The sequence below is a fragment of the Centrocercus urophasianus genome, unplaced genomic scaffold (assembly GCF_019232065.1).
Source record: "Centrocercus urophasianus isolate 14NV4802_14NV808 unplaced genomic scaffold, USGS_Curo_1.0 seq_20, whole genome shotgun sequence".
In the NCBI taxonomy this organism is placed as follows: domain Eukaryota; kingdom Metazoa; phylum Chordata; class Aves; order Galliformes; family Phasianidae; genus Centrocercus; species Centrocercus urophasianus.
This window is the reverse complement of record NW_024884756.1, coordinates 11,952,715-11,973,374: the sequence shown is the minus strand read 5'-3', so window position 1 is coordinate 11,973,374 and position 20,660 is coordinate 11,952,715. Positions and strand designations below refer to the sequence as shown.

At 38.7% G+C, this 20,660-nt stretch overlaps 2 protein-coding genes across 3 annotated transcripts; one reads left to right on the top strand and one right to left on the bottom strand.

Annotated features, from left to right (window-relative positions):
- Positions 1-126: 126 nt before the first annotated feature.
- MDH1B (malate dehydrogenase 1B) lies at positions 127-12,670 on the bottom strand. 2 transcript variants are annotated; one of them, XM_042822586.1, is made up of 10 exons: positions 12,524-12,670; positions 8,991-9,103; positions 7,980-8,114; positions 7,674-7,816; positions 6,504-7,006; positions 5,277-5,418; positions 4,230-4,384; positions 3,471-3,610; positions 2,680-2,764; positions 127-834 (listed from the first exon to the last, which is right to left on the bottom strand). In XM_042822586.1, the coding sequence occupies exons 3-10, from the start codon at positions 8,088-8,090 to the stop codon at positions 803-805; spliced, it is 1,311 nt and encodes a 436-aa protein (XP_042678520.1). In that variant the 5' UTR covers positions 8,091-8,114; positions 8,991-9,103; positions 12,524-12,670; the 3' UTR covers positions 127-802. The 2 variants fall into 2 exon arrangements, with proteins under 2 accessions (XP_042678520.1, XP_042678519.1); XM_042822585.1 differs by lacking the exon at positions 12,524-12,670 and adding an exon at positions 9,539-9,584.
- Positions 9,640-19,839, top strand: FASTKD2 (FAST kinase domains 2). Its single transcript, XM_042822584.1, has 12 exons — positions 9,640-9,708; positions 10,152-10,913; positions 11,298-11,401; positions 12,581-12,689; positions 13,701-13,824; positions 15,415-15,554; positions 15,862-16,034; positions 16,446-16,606; positions 17,074-17,295; positions 18,096-18,180; positions 19,127-19,241; positions 19,702-19,839. The coding sequence occupies exons 2-12, from the start codon at positions 10,212-10,214 to the stop codon at positions 19,819-19,821; spliced, it is 2,055 nt and encodes a 684-aa protein (XP_042678518.1). The 5' UTR covers positions 9,640-9,708; positions 10,152-10,211; the 3' UTR covers positions 19,822-19,839.
- Positions 19,840-20,660: the final 821 nt, after the last annotated feature.

Here is a 20,660-nt window from a genome sequence, read left to right as displayed (position 1 = left end):
CGTGTAAGATGAAGGCTATCCCTGCTAAGAGTTTGAAGGTCCACTTGAACAGAAAAAATGTTATTCCAATTGCATGAGTTCCATTCAAGGAATAGAAAACTTTTTATTTTGCTTTTAACATTCACAACTGATAAAAAATTAGCAAGTACAATCATAGTTCATTTATCATAGTCCCCATCTTTTGAGATACTGAAGACATGAAAATTAAAGCAGTTCCTCAACAACCTGGTCTAGACAAGGAGCCAGTTAATGGTATGTCTGACTTGAAATGTATGAGCAGTCCCTATGAAACTAATGAAATAGAATAATAGAAATAAAAATGACCTTGTCACCAAGAAGATGCACGCAGTTAAGCTGTTGTGTTAAAAATCAATCTTGCCTAAGAATAAACATTCTCACATTGGAGATGTTTATCATAATCTACAATCACCATAAGAGGCGGAATTTGGAATTATGAAACCACTGCTCTGTGAAGTGTTGCTGAACGTCATACTAATATGAACATTTCAGACATGAAAGAGTTTTTTTTCTAAACAGTTCATTCATCTGAATAAGTTGGGCATAAATTAAATTCTAGACACATTAAATTGAGTGAATGTTTTTCTTTGGTCTCTAGATTAAGACTTATATTTATTCTTTTCTTGAGATATTTTCCACCGACTGATTTCCAAGATTTGGATGAAGACAGCACAATAAAAGCTATGACAACACTTAACATTTCTTTCTAGTTTACTCTTTCGAACAATAGAAACACTGTTTTAGCATGGGAATTTTCACCATTTTCTCTTGAAGACAACTCTTGCTAAACTGAGCCAGTAGGACAAGCTTCCATCTCTGTAAAAACATAAAGCAAAAGCAGTACATATTTTTGCTGATTTCCAAAAAGAGTTAAACTTGCAGGGAGATAAGCTTAGATAATTTTTGGCCCTTGATGCTAATGTCAGAAAAGTAAGAACTAAACTGTTAGTTGCCAGCAGTGGAGTGACTCACTTAGTATTTAAAACAACTACAGGAACAGGGCTGCTCTAGAAAAGGAGTGCCACACAAGTAGACAGCAGAGAGGAAGACTCTCCTGTCTAACTGGGAATCATCTGTCTGGGTTAATAAAAATTACAATAACTAGAGGAATAAATAAATTCTGTATTTATCAGGAAAATTATCTTGTGTCTGTAGTTCTTTTCTGAGAAAAGAGCATGGATAACAGAAAGGCTGATGTGCTCAGTAAGGGCTCTGTGCATCAGCCTCAAATAGCTGCCCCGTTATTTACCCTGTCCCTTAATGCATTCGACCACAGGGTAGGTAGATAACACATGCAAAGTGTAGGAACTGAAGTATTGGAAAGAATTCTAAAGGAAAAAGGGCAGTGGGATTTGGATGTAGAAAGAAATGGCTAGTACAAGAGGGAGAGCCTGGGAAAATGAATGGAAACGTTATGTTTGGGAACCTGATCATAAAGGCAATAAAAGTTATGTTGAAATGAAAAATAATCCAAACTATGCAAGCTAGAAGGAATACATAAGGATAATACAAAAGGTCAGGGATAAGCACAGAAACATCTTATTTGCATAAAAGGACAAAAGGCACAAATGGGATATCAAAGGTAGAAGAGATACAAGAAAAAGAAATATAAAAAAAAATGTACTGTAATCTGTTTTTATTTTGATTACTGAGATTAATGAGATCAATTATGCTTTCCTTTACACGTTCTTAAGATGACTGACAATTGAAAAGCAGCACCAAAGACATAGGAGAAATTATTCCCGTTATTCTGCATGGGAAAAGTAGACCAGATTCAAGGGAGTTTTGCCAAAGCTGTACCTATGGCAGACTTCTCTCTGCTCCTAATCTTAGCAATGGATACTGGAGTTGTTCAATAGGCTTTTAGTTGAAACTTGTTGTATCATTGTGTATTGTAAAATTAATTAATGATAAAACTGGCATCTCGTTAGTGAAGCAAAATGGGTAACTAATTTAAAATGTAGTGATCTTGAACAGATCTTTCACCTATCGTAATTGGAAGAAGTGACAGATGTGAGTGCTCCTTACTGGCATCTGACATTGCCTTCTTTGTAGCAATAAAGAATCTCTTGGTTTTTTTTTAAAGTCTGCGCTCTTTGGGTGTCTCAATTTTTTCTCATTCTGGCTATCTTATAGATCACAAATATTAAATGAATTACAATAAGCAGAAAAATGAGGAGTTTGATTTCCAATTTGCTTTTTTTTTTTTCTCTGATAGAAATTCAACTTTATTCCTGGAGGATAAAGAATAGTAAAGAATTGCCTCAAAAACCTTTAGTAGGTTATATGCTGAAAGTGCTTTTCTTATAACAGTTACATAGTTTAAAAAGATGTTCTATTTAATAATAATCTAAAATAAAATATATTATATTCACTCTACGTTGGAAAAAACCCTAGTACTTTTATCCTAAATGTATTATTCATGCTCAGTTTTTATATTCATTATCTGTGAATGACATGAAAGAAATTTATAAAAATAAGGCATCTGCCATGCAGACTTCCTGCGGCATGTTCAGGATTTATCAGACAAGCACTTGCTACTTATGTTCCTCCTTGAACAATTTTATATTCAGTTTAAAGGAAAGGGACATAAAATAACAATCCATGACTTAAATTCTCACTTAAAACTTGGTGTTGTCTCTTACGGGGAAGAAAACCCACCTTGAAACAAATCTTTTTTAGCAGTGATTGTATCAGCTCCGTAAGGATGCATTTCTTTTATTTCCTTTAGTGCAATGCGCTTTTCCTGAATAAAAAAAAAAAAGAACAGCTTTAATGCCCCCTAATCGTGGTGCACTGAAGTGTCTCACACAAAATTAAAATATGTTCAAACGAAGATAATAGGCACATGTAAACCACTGTGACTGAAGATGACAAATATTGTATTGATGGTAGGGTGTGGAATTTGCGACCAGTCCTTTTTATGCTTTAATACTTAACCAAATTAAATTCTTTCTGTCTCACTAAATGACAAATAGCTAATGATGAAATTACTGCTTGCTGATTCTGTATTTACTGAAAAATCCCTCTTCATAATAATGTCTGGCCTTCATTCATCGAGAGTCACAGCCACAAGCTTCCCAAAAGACGTTTCTTGGCACAGAAGCACTCTGAGAACACAAAATTAAAATCAGCACCACAGAATGTAAAAGCTTTAAAGCTAACTTTTCAGTTTGTACAAAGCCTGCAGAATGTTGGAGTGCAAATTTTACATTTCCATATGTAAACTTATTTTATCGACTCCGTTTTGGGGAGCAGAACAATATTCTATTCATCTCAATACAAAAATACTACCTTATCTTTTTTAATACTGTTTTACACACATGAGCTCTAGTGCACAGTTTGCATATGCCTAACATCTGCAATAAGGGTCTCAGTAGTCCAAGTTACACTGCAGTGTGCCCATAGGCAGCAGAATGGGCATCATACCATCAGATGCACAAAATCATTACCTGTATCAGATCATAGGATAAGCGTCCCAGAACTTCCTGTGTTTTTTCACTAATTTCTAATTCTGTTACAACTTCCCAGCTACCATTCTGGAACCTCACAGGCATAGAGAAGACAATCCCTTCAGGAATGCAAAACTGACCTGCAGAGAAGGAAAAATTGCCCAGACATATTATTTATGATTATAAACCACATTTTCAGCAATGTCAAGATTAAGCCCTACGAATTTGCAGAAGTTTGTAACTGTGCAAGATCTCAGTACAGAGACTGACTGCACAATTCAAAGACTAAAGGGCTTCCCTCTGACTGTAATTCTGAATTTTAGTTTGATGGACACATAACAATTTTACATTTTAAAAAGTGTAAATCCTTTCTTTCATACAAGGTTTAAATGGCTGTAGCGTAATACTCCGTTTATTGGCCCACATATTTTCACAAGAAGAGCAAGCTTTTGTACCTTTAGCTCTAACAATTACAAAGATTCCACGCACAAACCACATACATGAAAAAATCATTTAAAAGACTAAATGACAATCTCCAACAAGATACTACCAACCTAAGAGACACTTTTAAGAAATGAATATCAAATCACGAGCTCAAGATAGCATAATTGTGTAGATTTGCAGGCTATCATAGTGAAAAAAATTCTCAATTTCCAATGATACAATGATTTTTTTAAATTACATTTAAGAAAAAAAGATCAATAAAAAATCACATTATAGAAATTGGGGAAGGCTACAAGGAAGCAAAAGTAGACTTACCTTCACTAAATATTCCCATAGAAACAATCTCTCCAGGAGGAGAACCATGAAACCAGTATCTTAGTGCAGTGGCTACTGCATGAGCAAGTAATACTCCTGCACAATGGCAGACACGGGAACTCTGTGCAGACATAAATTCTGAATTGATCCATTTGCTGACAACAAAAAGAAGGGTGGGAGGGAAGCCCTGAGATGACTATAGGAAGAATAGAACAACAGAACTAGAATTAAGCGAAGATAACAGTTACAGTTTATTCAGGCTTTGCTGAAGGCAAAGCACTTGAAGGCAGAAAATAAGTAAAAAACGGCTGAAGAGGTGACAACAAGGATTATTTGTCTGTGAAAGGTCATTTACTCAAGCTATGACCTCTATTATAATTACTATTTATAACTGTTACTGTCTGATGTAAGAATCCATGCACCACAATCCCTGCTTGGCACAGTACCAGTAAAGAACAAAAGAAATATCTGCTACCCTGTAAATGCTGGAGGGCTTACACCAGAGTAGGAGCCCTGCAAATCCAGGCCTGAGTACTTGTAACATCAGCTGTCCTCTCACTCCAAACGTCCTTTCCCTGCTATTTCTCTTTTCTCTAGAAGCTATTTAGATGTCATGCATCCCTCTAACACACATTAACAAATCTTATGGGAAATTGACAACATCAGTTCCCTCAAGCCATAAATTCAATGTAATTCAGATACAAGATGCAGGTACATGCTTAGCATTGTTTCAAAGTCTTTTCATGCATACCAGACATCCCATTCACTATCCGGCTTTTCAGTACTTCTTGAAGCCTACTATGTAGGAATATATAGTTCTAAACAAAGTTGGCAGAGGAATCAGACCTATGCATAGGAGGAGGAACTACTCAACTTCTTTTGCAAACTTAGTACTTCAGCTCAAGTTTTCCTTTATGTACAGTGCTAGTCAAAGACAAATCTTGAAAACAATCATATTTCTTGATGTTCATTAAAAAGTTCAGATAATCTCAGATGTAAAGAAGTTATTTAATTTTACTTTAAAAAACAAATCTGTCCTGCACATACCTATCGTAAATCAAATTCAACAAAGGACGTGAAAAATTAGCTGGGCCCCAAACAGCACTGTCACATCTGTAAAGCTTTGCATGTGACAAATCAATGTAGATACAGCCAGAAATGTTGCCCCAAACAATCACATCTTTAACACCTGCAACAGGGGAAAATATACAGATTAACAAGGAGAAAGACAAATATTTTCACAGTATCGGTTGACCTGGATGAATTCTGGAAGTCCACTTGAAAATAAACTATTTTTCATTTCAGTGTCCTGCCTTAAATAGCAAAAATGTTTTCATCTGAAAATCACATCAAAGTTCTCCATAACATAATATGAAACCTCATCATAATCAGTAATGGGACTTTAATTAATATCATGTTATTACATAAAATAAACAAAAGTTAGTAAATATTTTTGTGTTAGAAAACAAAGCAAATCATGTTACAAATACAGAACAACCTTCCATTTAAAGTTCTGTACAAGCAAATACAGACCATTCAAAAGAAATCTATTGCAAATATTTCAAAAATGTTATAGCTTTGGTACAAAATGAATTTCTGAAATAAACTGTTGATAGACAATTCTGCCTAACTTCTTTTTCTATATTATCAGGCTCCCAAATGTCACTGTTGTTGACTACCAGTTCCTTCCATTGCAGCGCTTGAGAGGATCTTGATGCTGAACAGACTGTTGGAACACAGCCCTGCTGTGCTGTCCAGAACTCTGTGAATATGACCAAGTTATGACAACTAATCTGAGAAAGAAAACCAATTAACCCAGAAATAATGCTATAGCACAAATTTCCCTCACTCATGTTATCCACACAGAAGCATGCTGTCATGCTTATTCACAGCTAGTTTGTGTCTCTCCAAAATAACGTGCTGCTCAGTATAAATGTGATTGCAAGTTCTAGGTCCTCATCTGCCACATGGCTCAATCCAGCTTAGCATATTCCAACATAGAAGAGACATAAGACTAGACAGGCAATGCACAAGAGTTGGCAAGAAAAGTAATTTTTATGGGATCAAGCAGAGATTCAGATAGCAGTAAGCAAAGAGAACAGTAGCACCTGCTAGTCACACCCTGGCATTCTGTACAGCTGTGCAATTCAATGGGTGCACTGCTGAGCTTGCATTTCTGCACGTACATCAACTGTACTGTTCTATGAAGTATGTGCTCTCAGCATGTCTATCCACTGGATTCCCCAAATGCTCCCAGAACACACAAATACTCACCTGCTGCACTCATATTCAGCTTCCTGGCTAGCATGGCTTTAGACGCACTTTCCCAGGATGTTGCAACAGCAATGACATTTTCAGGCTTAATGGATGGGCCGTACGTGATAATCATCATTGCCTTAAGGTTTACAAAGGTTTTTCCCGTAGAAATTATTCTGACTCCACTCTTGGCATTCTTTTCAATCAGGGGAGCATACACTTGACAGATCTCACTCACTGTTCTAATGCAGTCCTCAAGGGTCTGGGTGTCTCTTTCTAAAACGATATCATCAAGAACAACGATAACATCAGCTTGAAGAAAAGCCTTGTCTATCTCAGTGTGCCCTGAAATACCACGGAGAAGTGGGAATGCCATGTCTTCAACTTCCATCACAACACCAGAAAGATATTCCTTAAACTGGACAGCATCAAGCAAGTGGATACTGATTTCCGTGGTCATTCCAAACACATCACCACTTGCCAGCAGAGGGATAAGCTGATAGCAGGTTGGAGCTGATGCACTGACAAAAGAAGGATACGGACAAATTAACCACTGTACACTGCTTGTACAGAAGTGTTACATCAGTAAGCACAAAGATCTTGTCTTTGCATTTGATTATGTTTAAAAAGATAACTCGCTTGGATCCTTCATTGCGCTCCCATTTTAACATCTTAAAATTAAAAATCTGGGATGCTCTTTCATTTAAAGGTTTTTCATCCTATGCATTTCAAGTGATGTTGTCATTTAAAAATGTCACTAAAGAACTATGATTTTAAACGTGGTTTTTTTTTAAGGTATCTCTTGGATATTTTTGATGGGACTACGGGAAATACATATATTTCTATAGCTAGAACTGCAAAAGACTATTTAAATATTTCAAAAATTATTTAACGTAAAATATTTGCACTACAGCTTATTTTGTAAATAATTGCTTTTCCACAAGGTGCTCTAGGGGGCTCACTGACACCTGTTCACATCAGCCACTTATACTGGAACAAAATGCAACTAAAACAGAAATACTTTTCAATTCATACACTGAATGCTCATAGTGAGGGATGCAGGATCTAATTCAAATCAGCAAATTACATGGATTCATGAATAACCTCAGCTGGTTATATCTCATGTGATAAGAAAAATTGTATTCTTCTGAAACTGAGTGAAAATTATACTCTTTTTACTACTCTAACCTGGTGATCCAGATCTGCAAAGGGTTGATAAGACTTCTAATCTCTTCCTGCTCTTTTTCAGATTCTATGTGTGCTTGCAGGTTCTCCTCAGCAATCTCTAACATTTCCTCAGTCAGCATCATTGAGGTGATGCCGTAATAGCTCTAGGAACAAAAACAGACGTTCTCTAGTCAAATGACAGCTCAAACACAGCAAGGGAACACTAGAAAAGACAGCTTTATTTTACATTTGAAGGAGGAATAAATATCAGCAATGTTGTAAGAAGATGTAAATGATGGGCTTACTGTATTAAGAGTTGCTCATTACCTGAGCATGTTCCAGAAATTCATTAAGTCCTCCCAGAAGCAGACCCTTGCCTCCACGGTCCAACAGTTCTCTCCAAATGATTGGAGACCATTTGTGCTCCCATCCATTCATTTCACAAACATCATGAAGCCACTGCTAATGCAAACATCACCCCAGAAGGTTTTAATATTTGTTCACATATTAACACTAATATGTTACAGCTATAAACATTATTCCCTCTCAATACATAATTACCAAGCATTTAAAACTTATCCACGCAACAGTGCGCAAAAAAAAGCAGACTGACACAAAGTTACACTGACGTGCACAGCAAGTTACACAGACATACCACAATATTCCAGCAACAGAGCAAAATAAGCAACTTCTTAGTAATTTCCTCCTGGTTTTACTGCTGTAATTCTGCTCTATTCTCTTAGTGATATTGAACACAGAAATGTTGCAAATCAACAAGGAATCTCAGGATTCCTTAAGAAAGTAAGAAGGTAACCTCTGTGGGAGGTAAGTAGGCTGCAGAGGTTAACTGCTCTTCACTTTACTATTTGAGTTACTTGGCTGAGGTGTCACGCAAAGTATAATGGGTAAAAACATCACAGTACCATCTGTCTTGTTAAGTAATACTGCATTTTTTTTTCCAGTTTTTTATAGGGACCACACTGCAGATGCAGCAATATGTAAAATTGGCTTCAAGTAGAATGAACAATTGGGCATACAGCAAAGTACTCCGTCGAGTACAGGAGAGGCCTGTCCGTACTGTAACTATCTGTACTTCCTATCAACTAAACACAGTTTCACACGACTCTCACCTTATGCCCCTATCCCGTGGTAAGACTGACAAGAACGCCAGACTCACAGCATCCAAACTTTCCCTCATGCTGGCACTCACAGCCAATGCTCAGCAGCACCTGTGCTCGCCTACCCAAGCGCTAATGCGGGACAGAGAGACCCACTGGAGGTGAGCGCGCTCCTTCCCCGCGGAGTGCCGGGCCCTACGGCTGGATCTGCGCTCCTTACCTCCCACCTGTCGGGGTGCTGAACCACCTTGTGCACGCTGAAGGCCGGCAGGTTAGCCTGGAGGTAGTCGGCCAGGAGCTCGGCTCTGGCGTACTGCGGGCAGCCTGCCCTACCTGTGGGAGCAGCAACGGCACGGCTAAGGGAAGGCTCCGTGATACCAACGAGTCAAACGCTCTTTGAATTGCTCCCGGTTGGCACAGAGCCTGCGTGACCGGTATCACACGAGTTCCTCCGGGAACTTTCTGAAGCGTCAGGGCAAGCAAATTACCAGCAAAGAAAGGGTAATTTCAGAGGCCAAACTCCTGCTCAGTTCAGCAAGAGTGTTTCGGCCAACGCCTAAGCGGTGCTTCACCGGACGAGCGAAGGGGAGCATAGCAGAGAGAGAAGCTTCCCGATGGAGTGAGGGTGACAGAGCTGACTCGAAAGCGGCAGCGGCGGCGTGACGGACAGACGCCACGCTCAAGAGAGAGCGAAGGCGCGAAAGGGGGCAGAGCCGGCTGAGAGGAGCAGCCGCTACAGCCCCACACAGCGCCCAACGGCCGCCTCACCCGCCAGCACCAGCTTGGCCATGCGCGTGCCGCTCCTAACGGTCGGTTTGCCGTCGCGCGGCAACGCGCTGCAACCGTTTGTCCCTCGGCTCGCGCCGTCCCTCTCGCGAGGCCCGCTCAGGACGCGCGCGCGAAGGGCGGCTGGGTGTTATGGCGCCTTGGAGAGCGAGGTAACTGCTCGTGGTCGGCGGAGCGCAGTCATCTGCAGTCACGCGCGCGTGTCGCGAGCCGCACAGCCCCCGTCCGCGGGGAGCCGGCAGGGGGCCGCTCGGCCTGCGCGGCAGCGGGGCTTTGCACGGCGGCGTGGCCGCCCCGGGCAGGCTCTGCCGAGCAGGCAGCGAGCGGACCCGGAGCCCCGTCAGGGAGCGGGCCGGCCTGCGGGGCAGGCGGTGGGAGGAGGTTCTCTCTCCCGGCGAGGTGGCTTTGGTCGCAGCATCGATCGGAGGAAAAGGTGGCGCCCGGCGTGCGGGAAGCCCAATAAAATCCTCTGCAGATCCGTTCCCAGCTGCTGCTTTTACATTTTTTTCCATGGCAGTATTACTTAAGAGCCCGCAAATCTGTTGCATATCAGTTCCACTTGACTTATGTAAATGTCTTTATGTTCTTTTTCCAGGCCGGTTTCCAATGGTAGGATTTCTTCAGATCCCTGATCTTGAGCGAGCGTTTCACATCCATGTGTGAGACGCTGACAAAAATAAATCCTAAGATGGGTTACCTGCTGAAGGCAGTCAGGTACTTGTGCAGGTGCAGCCCCGGGCCCAGACCGTCAGCTCCTACAAGCGGGTGCGTTGTATGGAGCAGCAGGCACAGGGATCGCCTGGAGAATGTGAACTGCAGGAAGTTGTTTCTAAATACTTTTCCCTCTCTATGTGGATCGCCTCTTCGATTTCTGTCTCAAAAAGCAGATGTTTTCGGCACAGGTGATGAAGCACAGCAGGAAAAGAGTAGAGAGGTTGCGGTGAGCGAGCAGGCTCCGCAGAGCTCCTTGGAAATGGAGAAGTTGGATGGTGATGCACAGAGCTTTGGAGTGAAGGCAGTGCTGGATCAAAATGAACAGTTCTTTAACAGACTCCATAAGTGCGCCTGTCCTAGTGATGTACTGGACTTGGCCTCAGAGTCTGCTTTCTCCATCAAGCAGTTCACCAACTGTTTAACTACCATGTGGAAACTCTTGAGAAAGATGTCAGAAGACCAGCGGCGCTACGAGAAGCGGCTCATCTTTGAGCACCCGGCCTTCGTCAGGCTTTGTCAGCAGCTGCTGCAGCACTCCAGGAGGATGACACGGGGCGACCTGGTGTTCAGTCTGCACGCTGTGGTGAACCTCGGTGTTCCTCAGAATACTCTCTTAGTGCAGACTTTGTTGAGAGTGTGCCAAGTAAGTATCAAAATCCCTCACGGAAGTTTGGGCTGAAATATCAGGGTTGGTTTTTTGAGGCTGTACAGCATCAGAGAGGTTTGGGTTACATCTCTGGTTTACTCTGATGTTCGGAGGAAACGGGGCTCCCTTAGTTAATCAGTATGCACATCTGGTTTCTTTCATTTTTCAAACCGCTGCCTGATTTCACACGTAACTGAGAGAAGTCTGAAAAATCATTACCCTTTTCAAATGAACTTGGAGACTGTGGAGGTCAGTGGAGACTTAAGCTTGTGACCTGACTTCTAATGGGAAGACAGGATGACGGGTACAAAGTAAGAGGTTTTCTTTTCAGAAATTTTTACTGGTCTGAGGTAATCTAGCACTGTGAAAACTCTTTAACAGGAGAAGCTCAATCAACTGGATAACCGCTGTATGTCAGTTTTGGCCACTACGTTAGCCGGGATGGATGAAGACAAGAATGTGAGCGCTCTTCAAGCTGGATTACAGTGAGGAAATTACCTTACATGTGTTACTAGTATTTAAATATTGTTTGAATATATGTGTCTTAAAAATCATGGAGGGAATGTGTGTGCATAAAAGACATATTTAACCTGTAAGAAAGAGGTAATGAGTCTAGCTTAAATTATAAAGTATTTTGATTTTTCGTGATGAGAACAGCCAGGCCCTATTTCTTTTTAATTTAGTAAGGAAGAATTAAGATGAAAACAAGTTTTGATTTTATCTATCTGTGAATGCAGCAAAGCATTCAGGTGAGTGCTTTATCAGAATAACTTCTTTGACTTTAATGATTTTCCCTAGGCCAATGAGATTTGTATGGATATCCAATCTGCTGACTCATATGAGATTCTTTTTACTGAGGCTAGCACAGAGCTTGCACTAGTTTAGTTCTTTTGGTCCTGAGTCAGGACCTGCTCTGAAAAGGTGGATGTGGTAGTGACACACAAAAAGCAGGCTTTCCTGTGAGCTCAGGTACATGGTTCTTGTAGGTAGAAAGCAGGAGATCCACCTATAGGCTATTCTTCTGTCCATTTGAGGGAACAGCATCTGCAGCAATGAATTTCAGAGCAATACACTGCCTTAGACAGTGACACTTTGTACTTTGGTAGTTGCGTAGATATGATTAAGAGTGAATCAGAGACAACAGTTACAGTATCTGTAACAGTTACAGTATCTGAGCCAGAAAAGGCAGTGCTGGGAAAACAGAACACCTTCATCATGCACTTATGTGCTATGATATCTCCTTCTGTCTACAGCTCACATAACAGCTTGCTCATTTTTTTTGCGCAAGGTTGTTGTCATTGTTATAAAACATATATTGTTCTCTACAGAAGTGTTAATTCCTTGATGCTTAACTGCACTCCCATTTGCAGTCACCTGTAGTAGCAAGGAAGGTGTTTCTGATATTCAGAGTTTGTGAGGGACAGCACTTAGGTATCAGGAAGCATTTAAAAAAAACCATATCACTGTAACAATGTAATCATTTCCAACTGAGCCACAGCTACATCATGTAAAATTGTGCTGGCCTTGCAAATAAGTGATGTAAGAGGAGGAAGGAATTACTGCTTTAACTTGGCAATATGCTAATGAAAAAAAATGGGGGTACCTACCTGCTTTTGCTGAAATGAGAGAACTGTCTCAAGGCCTTGCATTTCTTTCTTCCTCAGATTACTAGTAGAGCAGCGACTCCCAAGCATCAGAGATATGTTCATACTGCAAAACTTGATGAAATGTATGGGAAAGGATGCTCCAGTCTTTCTGAAAAAGAAATTAGAGGTAAACTTGTCTGGAGGTTCATTTTTACTTCCACAAAGCCTGTGCTTTTGCTTTGTTTTGTAAATTGTGTGTGGTTCTTTCCAGGTGCACAAAGAAATTACACAAAGGTTTTGGTGTATGAATCATGGTCCAGCTATATCTGTAAAAAGATCTTAAGTTTGAAGCTGGAGGAATTACCCCATGAAATGGGACAGAAAGCAATGGAAATTGCACAAAAGGAGTTGAGACAGTAAAATAGTTGTTCCCTTGCCTCTGGGTTGGCCACGTAGTATTTCACAGAAGAATGTGTAGGCTATTCCCTGATTCCCTTTACTAACCTGTAGTTGGAACACTGACATAAAACTGTATAATTTCTATTGTAGGTGCATTTTGTATTTACCTGTTGATACACATGAATATTGTATTTTTTTAATATGTATGAATATTGCTTTTTTTAATATCCAATAAAGCTAGACTCATTTTTGCTGTCACTTCTATTTGTCTAATTGCTACTTCTATAAATGAAGTCTATTCTGTGGTATCAGAGCTTCTGTGCCTCAGTGCACATTTCAGGTTGGATGTTTGTATTAAAAATATTCTACTCAGTATGGAGTTGGATCCTGTTGAAGGCTTACAGCTCTCAAACACATCCAAACTAGTAATTGCAATAATTTAAATGTCAACTATGTTAATTATATTTCTGTTTCTTTTTTTAAGAGTTAGCGTAATGTATATATTCACAGCATTAGGAAATAAGTTTTACTGAGACTTCTTGTAAAAAGTCCATGTAAAAGCAAATTGCTGTGAACTTGCTAAGTGACAGAGTTCTAGAACACTTGATCTGTTCTAATTGTGTTTTGAGAAACTGAAAGAGCTTCCTTTATGCTTTTGCTTTCTGTTGCTCCTTTTTCTTACTTATAAGTCTGAACAGGTTAAGAAATTTGGAAAAGTTTTGGTGAAAAGTTTTTCATAATAAAACAACGGTAGTGTATGTAGAGAATGAAGAATTTAATAAATTCTGATTCACTTTAGATGGCAGTTTGGAGAGAGATAGACCACATGACTTACCCGAATGCTCACCGTGTGTTTTTGGGTCTTGTTGCAATGAAGTATTGTTCCATTCCAATCCTGAATGCCTGCAGTAAAAAGATCCAGGGTAAGGAGAAAAAAAAAAAAAAAAAAAAAAAAAGTGTTTATTAAATTTCCCTTCCTTGTGCAAAGTTCTTCCTCATTATTTCTTTCACATCCCTTTCTTGATTTCCTTTAAAACTCAGGGAACATGTTTGTTTTACAGGATAAGACAGTAATGCGGAGTGATTTCATGAGTGACAAGACAGAAAATTACTGATGGATAATGATAACAAATAGTTCTTGTATTCTCTACCCTTTTTAACGTTTCCTTGAATTATGTTGGTTTTTTTCTTTGATTTTCTTCTGCATGCATTATTTTGGAAAAAGAAGTGAAGGATAGCAATAAAAGGTAGATTTCAGATAAGTTTTTAAAACAAATCTGAATGGGAAATAGATATTGATAGATAGATAGATTGGTGGTGTAGTGCAATTTGTTGATAGACTAAATGGAATACAGTTCTTCCCTGTTTAGCTGGATCTCATTCTTGAATGCTGATTAATAATTGACCTCATGCTACAGCTTAAAAGATCTAAATGAAAATTACTGCTCTCACCTCTCTCCATACCTTTATAATGCATTTCTATGTATACAGAGTCTGCATGTATTTATTCACACTTAAAATACCTATGAACATATGTCTCAAAAACTATTGAGATAGCAAAACAACATTCTTAACATTTAGGAAACAAAAATATTTGGGTTGCTTATACAGTCTTTATGTTCTGTGGATTAGGATGCCGTCTTTAACTGCCTTCTACCACAGGACTCTACCACACATAGACACAGGCTACGTGGCATGCAGAGTCAGCAGCTACTCAGTACATTTTTCTGCATGTTCTCAGGACTTGCTGCATATTGTGCAAATTATGCTCTGGGCACAGTGATTTATTTCTTGGTAGAAACTTCTCCCTTTCAGAGCTGGGGATAGAATAGGAAGAGGAGAGAGGGCATCCTTTGGGGCCCATGAGGTAAGGGAACTCTCCAGCACAATTTACAGGTTCTACTCAGTTGCTGGGGCTTTCAAGAAAGTAGTGCCCTCTCCCATATCTAGGGACCTGACCATAATTGTCGTAACTATGTATTTCATAAATTGAGTTAATTTTTGCAGAAGTGAAGAAATGACCCAGTGATGATATTCATTTTCTAATTAAACAGCAGACAGAGATTCAGGTCAAAGTGTCCTGTAATACAAGATTCCTTTGGCCTGTTTTTTTTTCTTAAGAATACCTAGCATTACAAATCACTTCATATGATGCAGAGCTTTCATTGTCTTCAACTGCAGTTGTCACCTCAACTGCAGCACCTCAAGAAACGAGGTGTTTCATGCTAAACCTAGAAAACCACTGAGCACAACTCAGAGGATGTGAATTCAGTTATTTTCCTGCTGTCGTCTTGAGTCCTCTGGCAGAGGAAGCAACGAAGTCTGCAACTGATGATTGTACTATTGTAGCTGTGCTCTTTTCTCCTGCAATCACTATCTTTTATGACATGCATGTCACTCTGCAGCACATAGCGTAGGAGTTCAGAGAGAGCATTGCTTTTTAGTACTTCATCTTTTTCAACTCAGGCTTTCATTGACTTGTATCATTTGTTCTTTTTTCTTTTATGTTACAGAGAATATTCACGATGCTCCGTTTTGGCAATTAATTCTTATTCTGGAAGCTTGTCACAGTCTACAGTACCGTAATATAAAACTGTTTTCAACAGTAGCAGACTATGTTAATTCTGTTGTCTGCCTCTTGGACAAAAGACAGGTGAGTTTGAGACCAAGTACTTTATAGTAGTAGCAATAAAATAAGCAATGTCAGGTTCATTCTGTTTTACCTTTTTTCACATGTATCTTCGGTCTCTGGAGCAGATATTTTTATGAAAGTCACTTTGAAATTCATGCAGTTAATTTTCATAAATGCATTTCTCTTTGTTGACTTGCAGATTAAATTAAGAAATAAAAGACATATTAGGGTTTTAAAAGTTGCTTTCATTAAAAAAACATTTCTTATTGAAAAGAAAAGATCCACTTCACTGACTTTCTTGACTTTATAAAAATGTCTTTTGTTTTAGATTATCCTTTTTCTTTCTGCCTTCGAGTCACTTGGCTTTCAGCCCACTGAGCTGATGGGTGTTCTTGCTGAGAAAGTTACAGAAGACTCCGAATTCCTGGACTTGAAAAGCCTTTTGATTGTTCTTCGAGTGTATTCACGACTCAACTATATTCCCAGAGGCCAACATCATTTGTAGGTTTTCGTTTTAGAATGCCTGATGTTACATAGCTGTCATGGAGTAATGTAAGGAAATGAATGGAATGTCAAGTGGTATTTGATTTCAATTGTGAAAAAGTCCATAATCTAGATTTATTAATCTGTAAGGTAAATTTGCTGTGCTTTTAGTATTTTTTTGTACTACATAGGAATTGTTTTCTGTAGCTGAAAATGGGTACTTTCTTGGAACTAGACTGATGAAGCTACTAAGTCTCTTGATAAAGTAGCTGTAGCCTCAAAGATTCTAATGGGAGTGATGAACTAAAGAACATAGGATTATACAAGATAATAATTATTTCTATGTTGTATTTTTGAAATTGTTTGAAAACTACATTTTATATAGTCTTATTTGTGTACTCAGCTACTTTCCTTCTGCTTTTGGAAAAGGTTTTATGAGACTCTTCACAGCTGCTTGAATAAGTACCTTCCCCAGATTTCCAATACAGAACTACTGAAGGCGGTGTATTCACTTTGCATCTTAGGATATCTTCCTCATCGTGCACTCGATCAGCTGCTGAAAAAGGACAACTTTGAAGAACTTGTGTCAGGTCAGGCCTTGCTTCATCATATTCTTTAAAAGCGTAATGCATCTCCATACATAATTTGTTGTAATTGTACTAAGGTTTATAGCTTGGAAAAGTCAAAGTCCATTAGCATTAAACACGACATTTGCAAGAAAAAGCTGACACAGTAACTGTGACCTAAGTGACACCATATTCTCTAATTATGTGCTAAGGCATCAAGTTTGTTGTCTTGGGCTCCGTGGTGGCTACAGTTTAATAATTTGCACAAAAATGAATGTAAGATTGGTGAAAATGGTAGAATTGTGTTGAGAAGTAAGGGTTCCATATTCAAGATGTTCAGGCATCTTTAAAAATATGGGAAGTCTTAACATTTGTAAACCAGCTTTAGTACCTGGAATCTGAAGAGGTTCTGAATAGGCTGTAAAAGATAGCAAAATGAAAAATCTTGTGAAGTGATACCCCGGCTGTAAGACTTTTGTATTCATTTTCAGGTGATCTTTACAAGGAAAAAAGGGAAACAATGCTTCACTGTGTGAGAACATGTATGGAACTTGATAGCCCTTCCTTCATGAAGCCTGCATTTGTGCCAACTGAAAGCTTCTCTTCATTAGTATCTGTTAATCTCAGAAAGGCTCGGGAGGCACTGCTAGAACTTCTGGGAGATGAGAACATGTTTCGGCAAAATGTTCAGCTGCCATATGAGTATCATATTGGTACGAAGCCAAATTACTGTCATGTATGCCATTACTTTTTAATGTAGATTTATAATCCCTAAAATAATCAGGTGGTAACAATTTGCATGGGTTACAGGTAAATAAAAGGTAAAGTTTTGAAGACAGTCATTTAAAAAATGGTTTCTTTGGTCAATCTTATTTTCCAGGATACCTGTTAATGTCAGTTTACTGCTTTTATTTACAAAACAGATTTGGACTTTTTTGTTGAGTATTAGCAAGCAGTTTTTAACTGCATATAATTCCACAGTATCCAACTGTTTCATGAAGTTGACATCTTAGTATTAAAGCTAAAGGAAAAACAAAAATTCACCACCTTTTGTTCTCTGACTTGTTTCTTCTCTTAAGATCTGGCTGAGTTCAGCTTTCATTTATGAAATGGAATATGATCTTTGAAGGGTGATCATTTCATAACATTTGGTTTCTTTTACATTTTCATTTATATTTACTAGCAAACTCAGATTACCAGGTTTTTTTTTTTTTGTAATATTTGTAGATTAAGTGTTTCTAACTAGAAATCAGACTACAGGACAATCTGAGTAGGTTTGACAGACTCAGATCAAAACTGGTTTCTTTAAGATTTCATTTTCATAAACTAATGTCTGCAATTTAAAAAAAAAAAAACAAAAAAAAAACCAACTCTTTTCCTGGAGGTGTGCAAGCTGTAGCTGTTCAGATTGGTTGGAGGGAGGGAAAAGCAACCAATAAACTTCCAAATGAGCTACATAGGTTGCTAATTGTAAACTCTTGCAGTGTTTAACATTTTGTTGTTTTGTTTTCAGATTTTGAAATCTGGATGGATTCAGACAGAAAGAAAGTGCTCCCAGTAACTGCAGCAGACAGTTATGCTGAAATAAGTGCTCAAAGGTGCCTTTTTTTAACGGGATTTTTTTTCTAGCAGGCTAGTTTTGCTTCTATTTATTCTATCCAGTTACTATTTCTGCTGATTTGCAGAAGCAAAGTAGACTGTTTCTTACTTATGCTCACAGAAACATACAGAAATTGCCACACATTGAGTTGAGAAAAACAACTCATTCAGCTCAATACCTTCTTCTGACAGAGGCTAATTACATTTCAGAAAACGAGGCAGGAAATTTCACAGGAAGGAATGTTTCAACCTCTTATAGTAGATACAGATTTTGAAGTATGATTAAAATTGGGAAAAAAAAAACCATTATGGTGTAAAATTCCAAGTATTTCTGTGTCCAATTAAAAATTCAGTTATTGTTCTAAGTCTCCAAAATTTGCATGTCAGTGATATATTTTTAGCAATGAAATCAGCTGCTGAAATACTATTTGAAAACAAAGCGTAGGTCTTATGTGAGAAAAAAGACTTCTCGCTAACTGAAGTGGGACATCCATCATTTCAGTAAGGCTCAGCTAGAATTGGGTAACTTACCTTTGTGTTCTGGATCACTGTACAGCAATGTATTTTCTATAATTTGCTTTAGCTAGTGAATTGTGAAACAAGAACTGATTTCCAAAGCGTTCATTTTCTTGCCTTTCTAAGTGGGTTCAATGGCAAGAAGTAACTGATCCTGAGTGTTAGCAAATGATCAAAACAGGTGCACAAGCTGTCAAAATGCAGAATATTTCCTTCTTATTATAGGGGAAGTAGAGATTTAAGGACTTAATTCTGCTCTTTACCCAGTTTGGGTAAATGGGCAAAAATAAATAGAAAAAAGTTGCAATTAAGTCTGAAGAAATAAAAAGGGATAATGAAATGTGTGCAGTCTTAATACTTAGCCTATCAGAAAGATACCTAAGTATTCTGCACTACTGAATCATTGTCTTATACTCTTCTTGGTTGTAGACTGGCTTTTCTCTTTGTTCCTCCCTCTGCTTTTTGTTTGGGTACAACACACCCCCAAGGGAAGCTTGCAATGAAGAAGCGCCATCTAAGTAAACTGGGCTATCATGTGATTCTGGTAAGAAGAGTCCTTCTGTTTTCTCTTGTTTAGGTCATGTCATCAGCGTAATAATGAGAATGTTTGTTTGGCAGAACGAGTTCTAAAGGGAATTATGGGCTTTCATCGGAGTGACAACAGTGTAGCATATCTACATAGAAGGTGGCTGTGTCATAACAGAGGAACTCTGAAAGACAAACTACCACTTAGTATTGGCAGTGAAATAAATATTAGCTCAGGAACAGGAAAAAAAAAAAAAAAAAAGCCAAGCACCTCAATTGTTTGTATCTAAAAATCCTTTGGCTTATTTCTGCATTTTTTTAAGTTGCTGTTTGTTGTTTTGTATTAACAGGATTAATTCTTCAAATTAACTTCTCAAAATACAGCAAATCCCTGTGGCCTTGCCATCAGCGAAGGCTTGGTTTGTGGGACAGGGTAGTTTACTAAAAATAATGTATCCTTTTGTATTCTCTCGTTCCAGGTCCTGAACAAGAGGTTTCAAGAACTGACGACTGAAGGTGCCATTGAGTTTTTGAAAGGAAAAATCTATTCTGAAAACATTTCCTCTTTTTCTGAAGTGAATTTGTATGATAATAATTAAAGCAAACCAACAATTTTAGGTCTCTGTCTTTTTCCTGTTTAAATAACAGACTGATTTTAATAGAAGATATGAGTGGTTTTTTGCACAACTGCCTACTCTGAAGTATTGAAGGTTTAGAAAAGTTTGTGAAGCCTTTAGAAAAGTTGTGAAGCCCAATGCCTGCTGTTGGGGGGGGTAGTCCTTAATGAAGAGGCAATGTTTCTTTAGTGAAACAACTACTTGATTAATCTGAAAAGTATCCTGCTATCTGTCCCTGCTGAAATGCCATAAATTTATAAGCTCTTCCCCTCCCCCATGGCCCAAGTCAAACTCTTCCCCTCAGGAGCTAGGTCAGAGTTTTGAACTCACTAGAAGCACAGTTGGAACCTGGCCAACAAGCAAAGCACTAGAGGAATTTTTTCCAACATCCTGTCCCCATGGTCTTCTCTTTATGGAGAGCTCTAGCAAATAAGTCAGCCTAAGGGATGTATTTAAAAAATCCAAAATATGTGAAAAGTTCCTAAAGAAATCAACTTCACCCAGTTTTCAGAAGTTTGGGACAAAATTGGTTCCACTAGTTGTATGCTTATTCTTTTGAACTTTTTTGCTCCACTGCTCCTGTAATACATTTTGAGGCTTCTAACCTCAGGACATGTTTGTCACATCCTTATAAACTGACTCTTGCTCCCTGTTTCCAAGTCTCCACCTCTTTTAAAGAGGTTTTGCAACACTCCAATTTGTTCCCTGTATGTCATGATGCACCTTCACTAGTCTGTTGTGTATTAAAAGAGAATAGCATGATGGAATTTATTATGTTGACAGAGGCCTACACATTCAAAATAACTTCAGACCTTTGAACT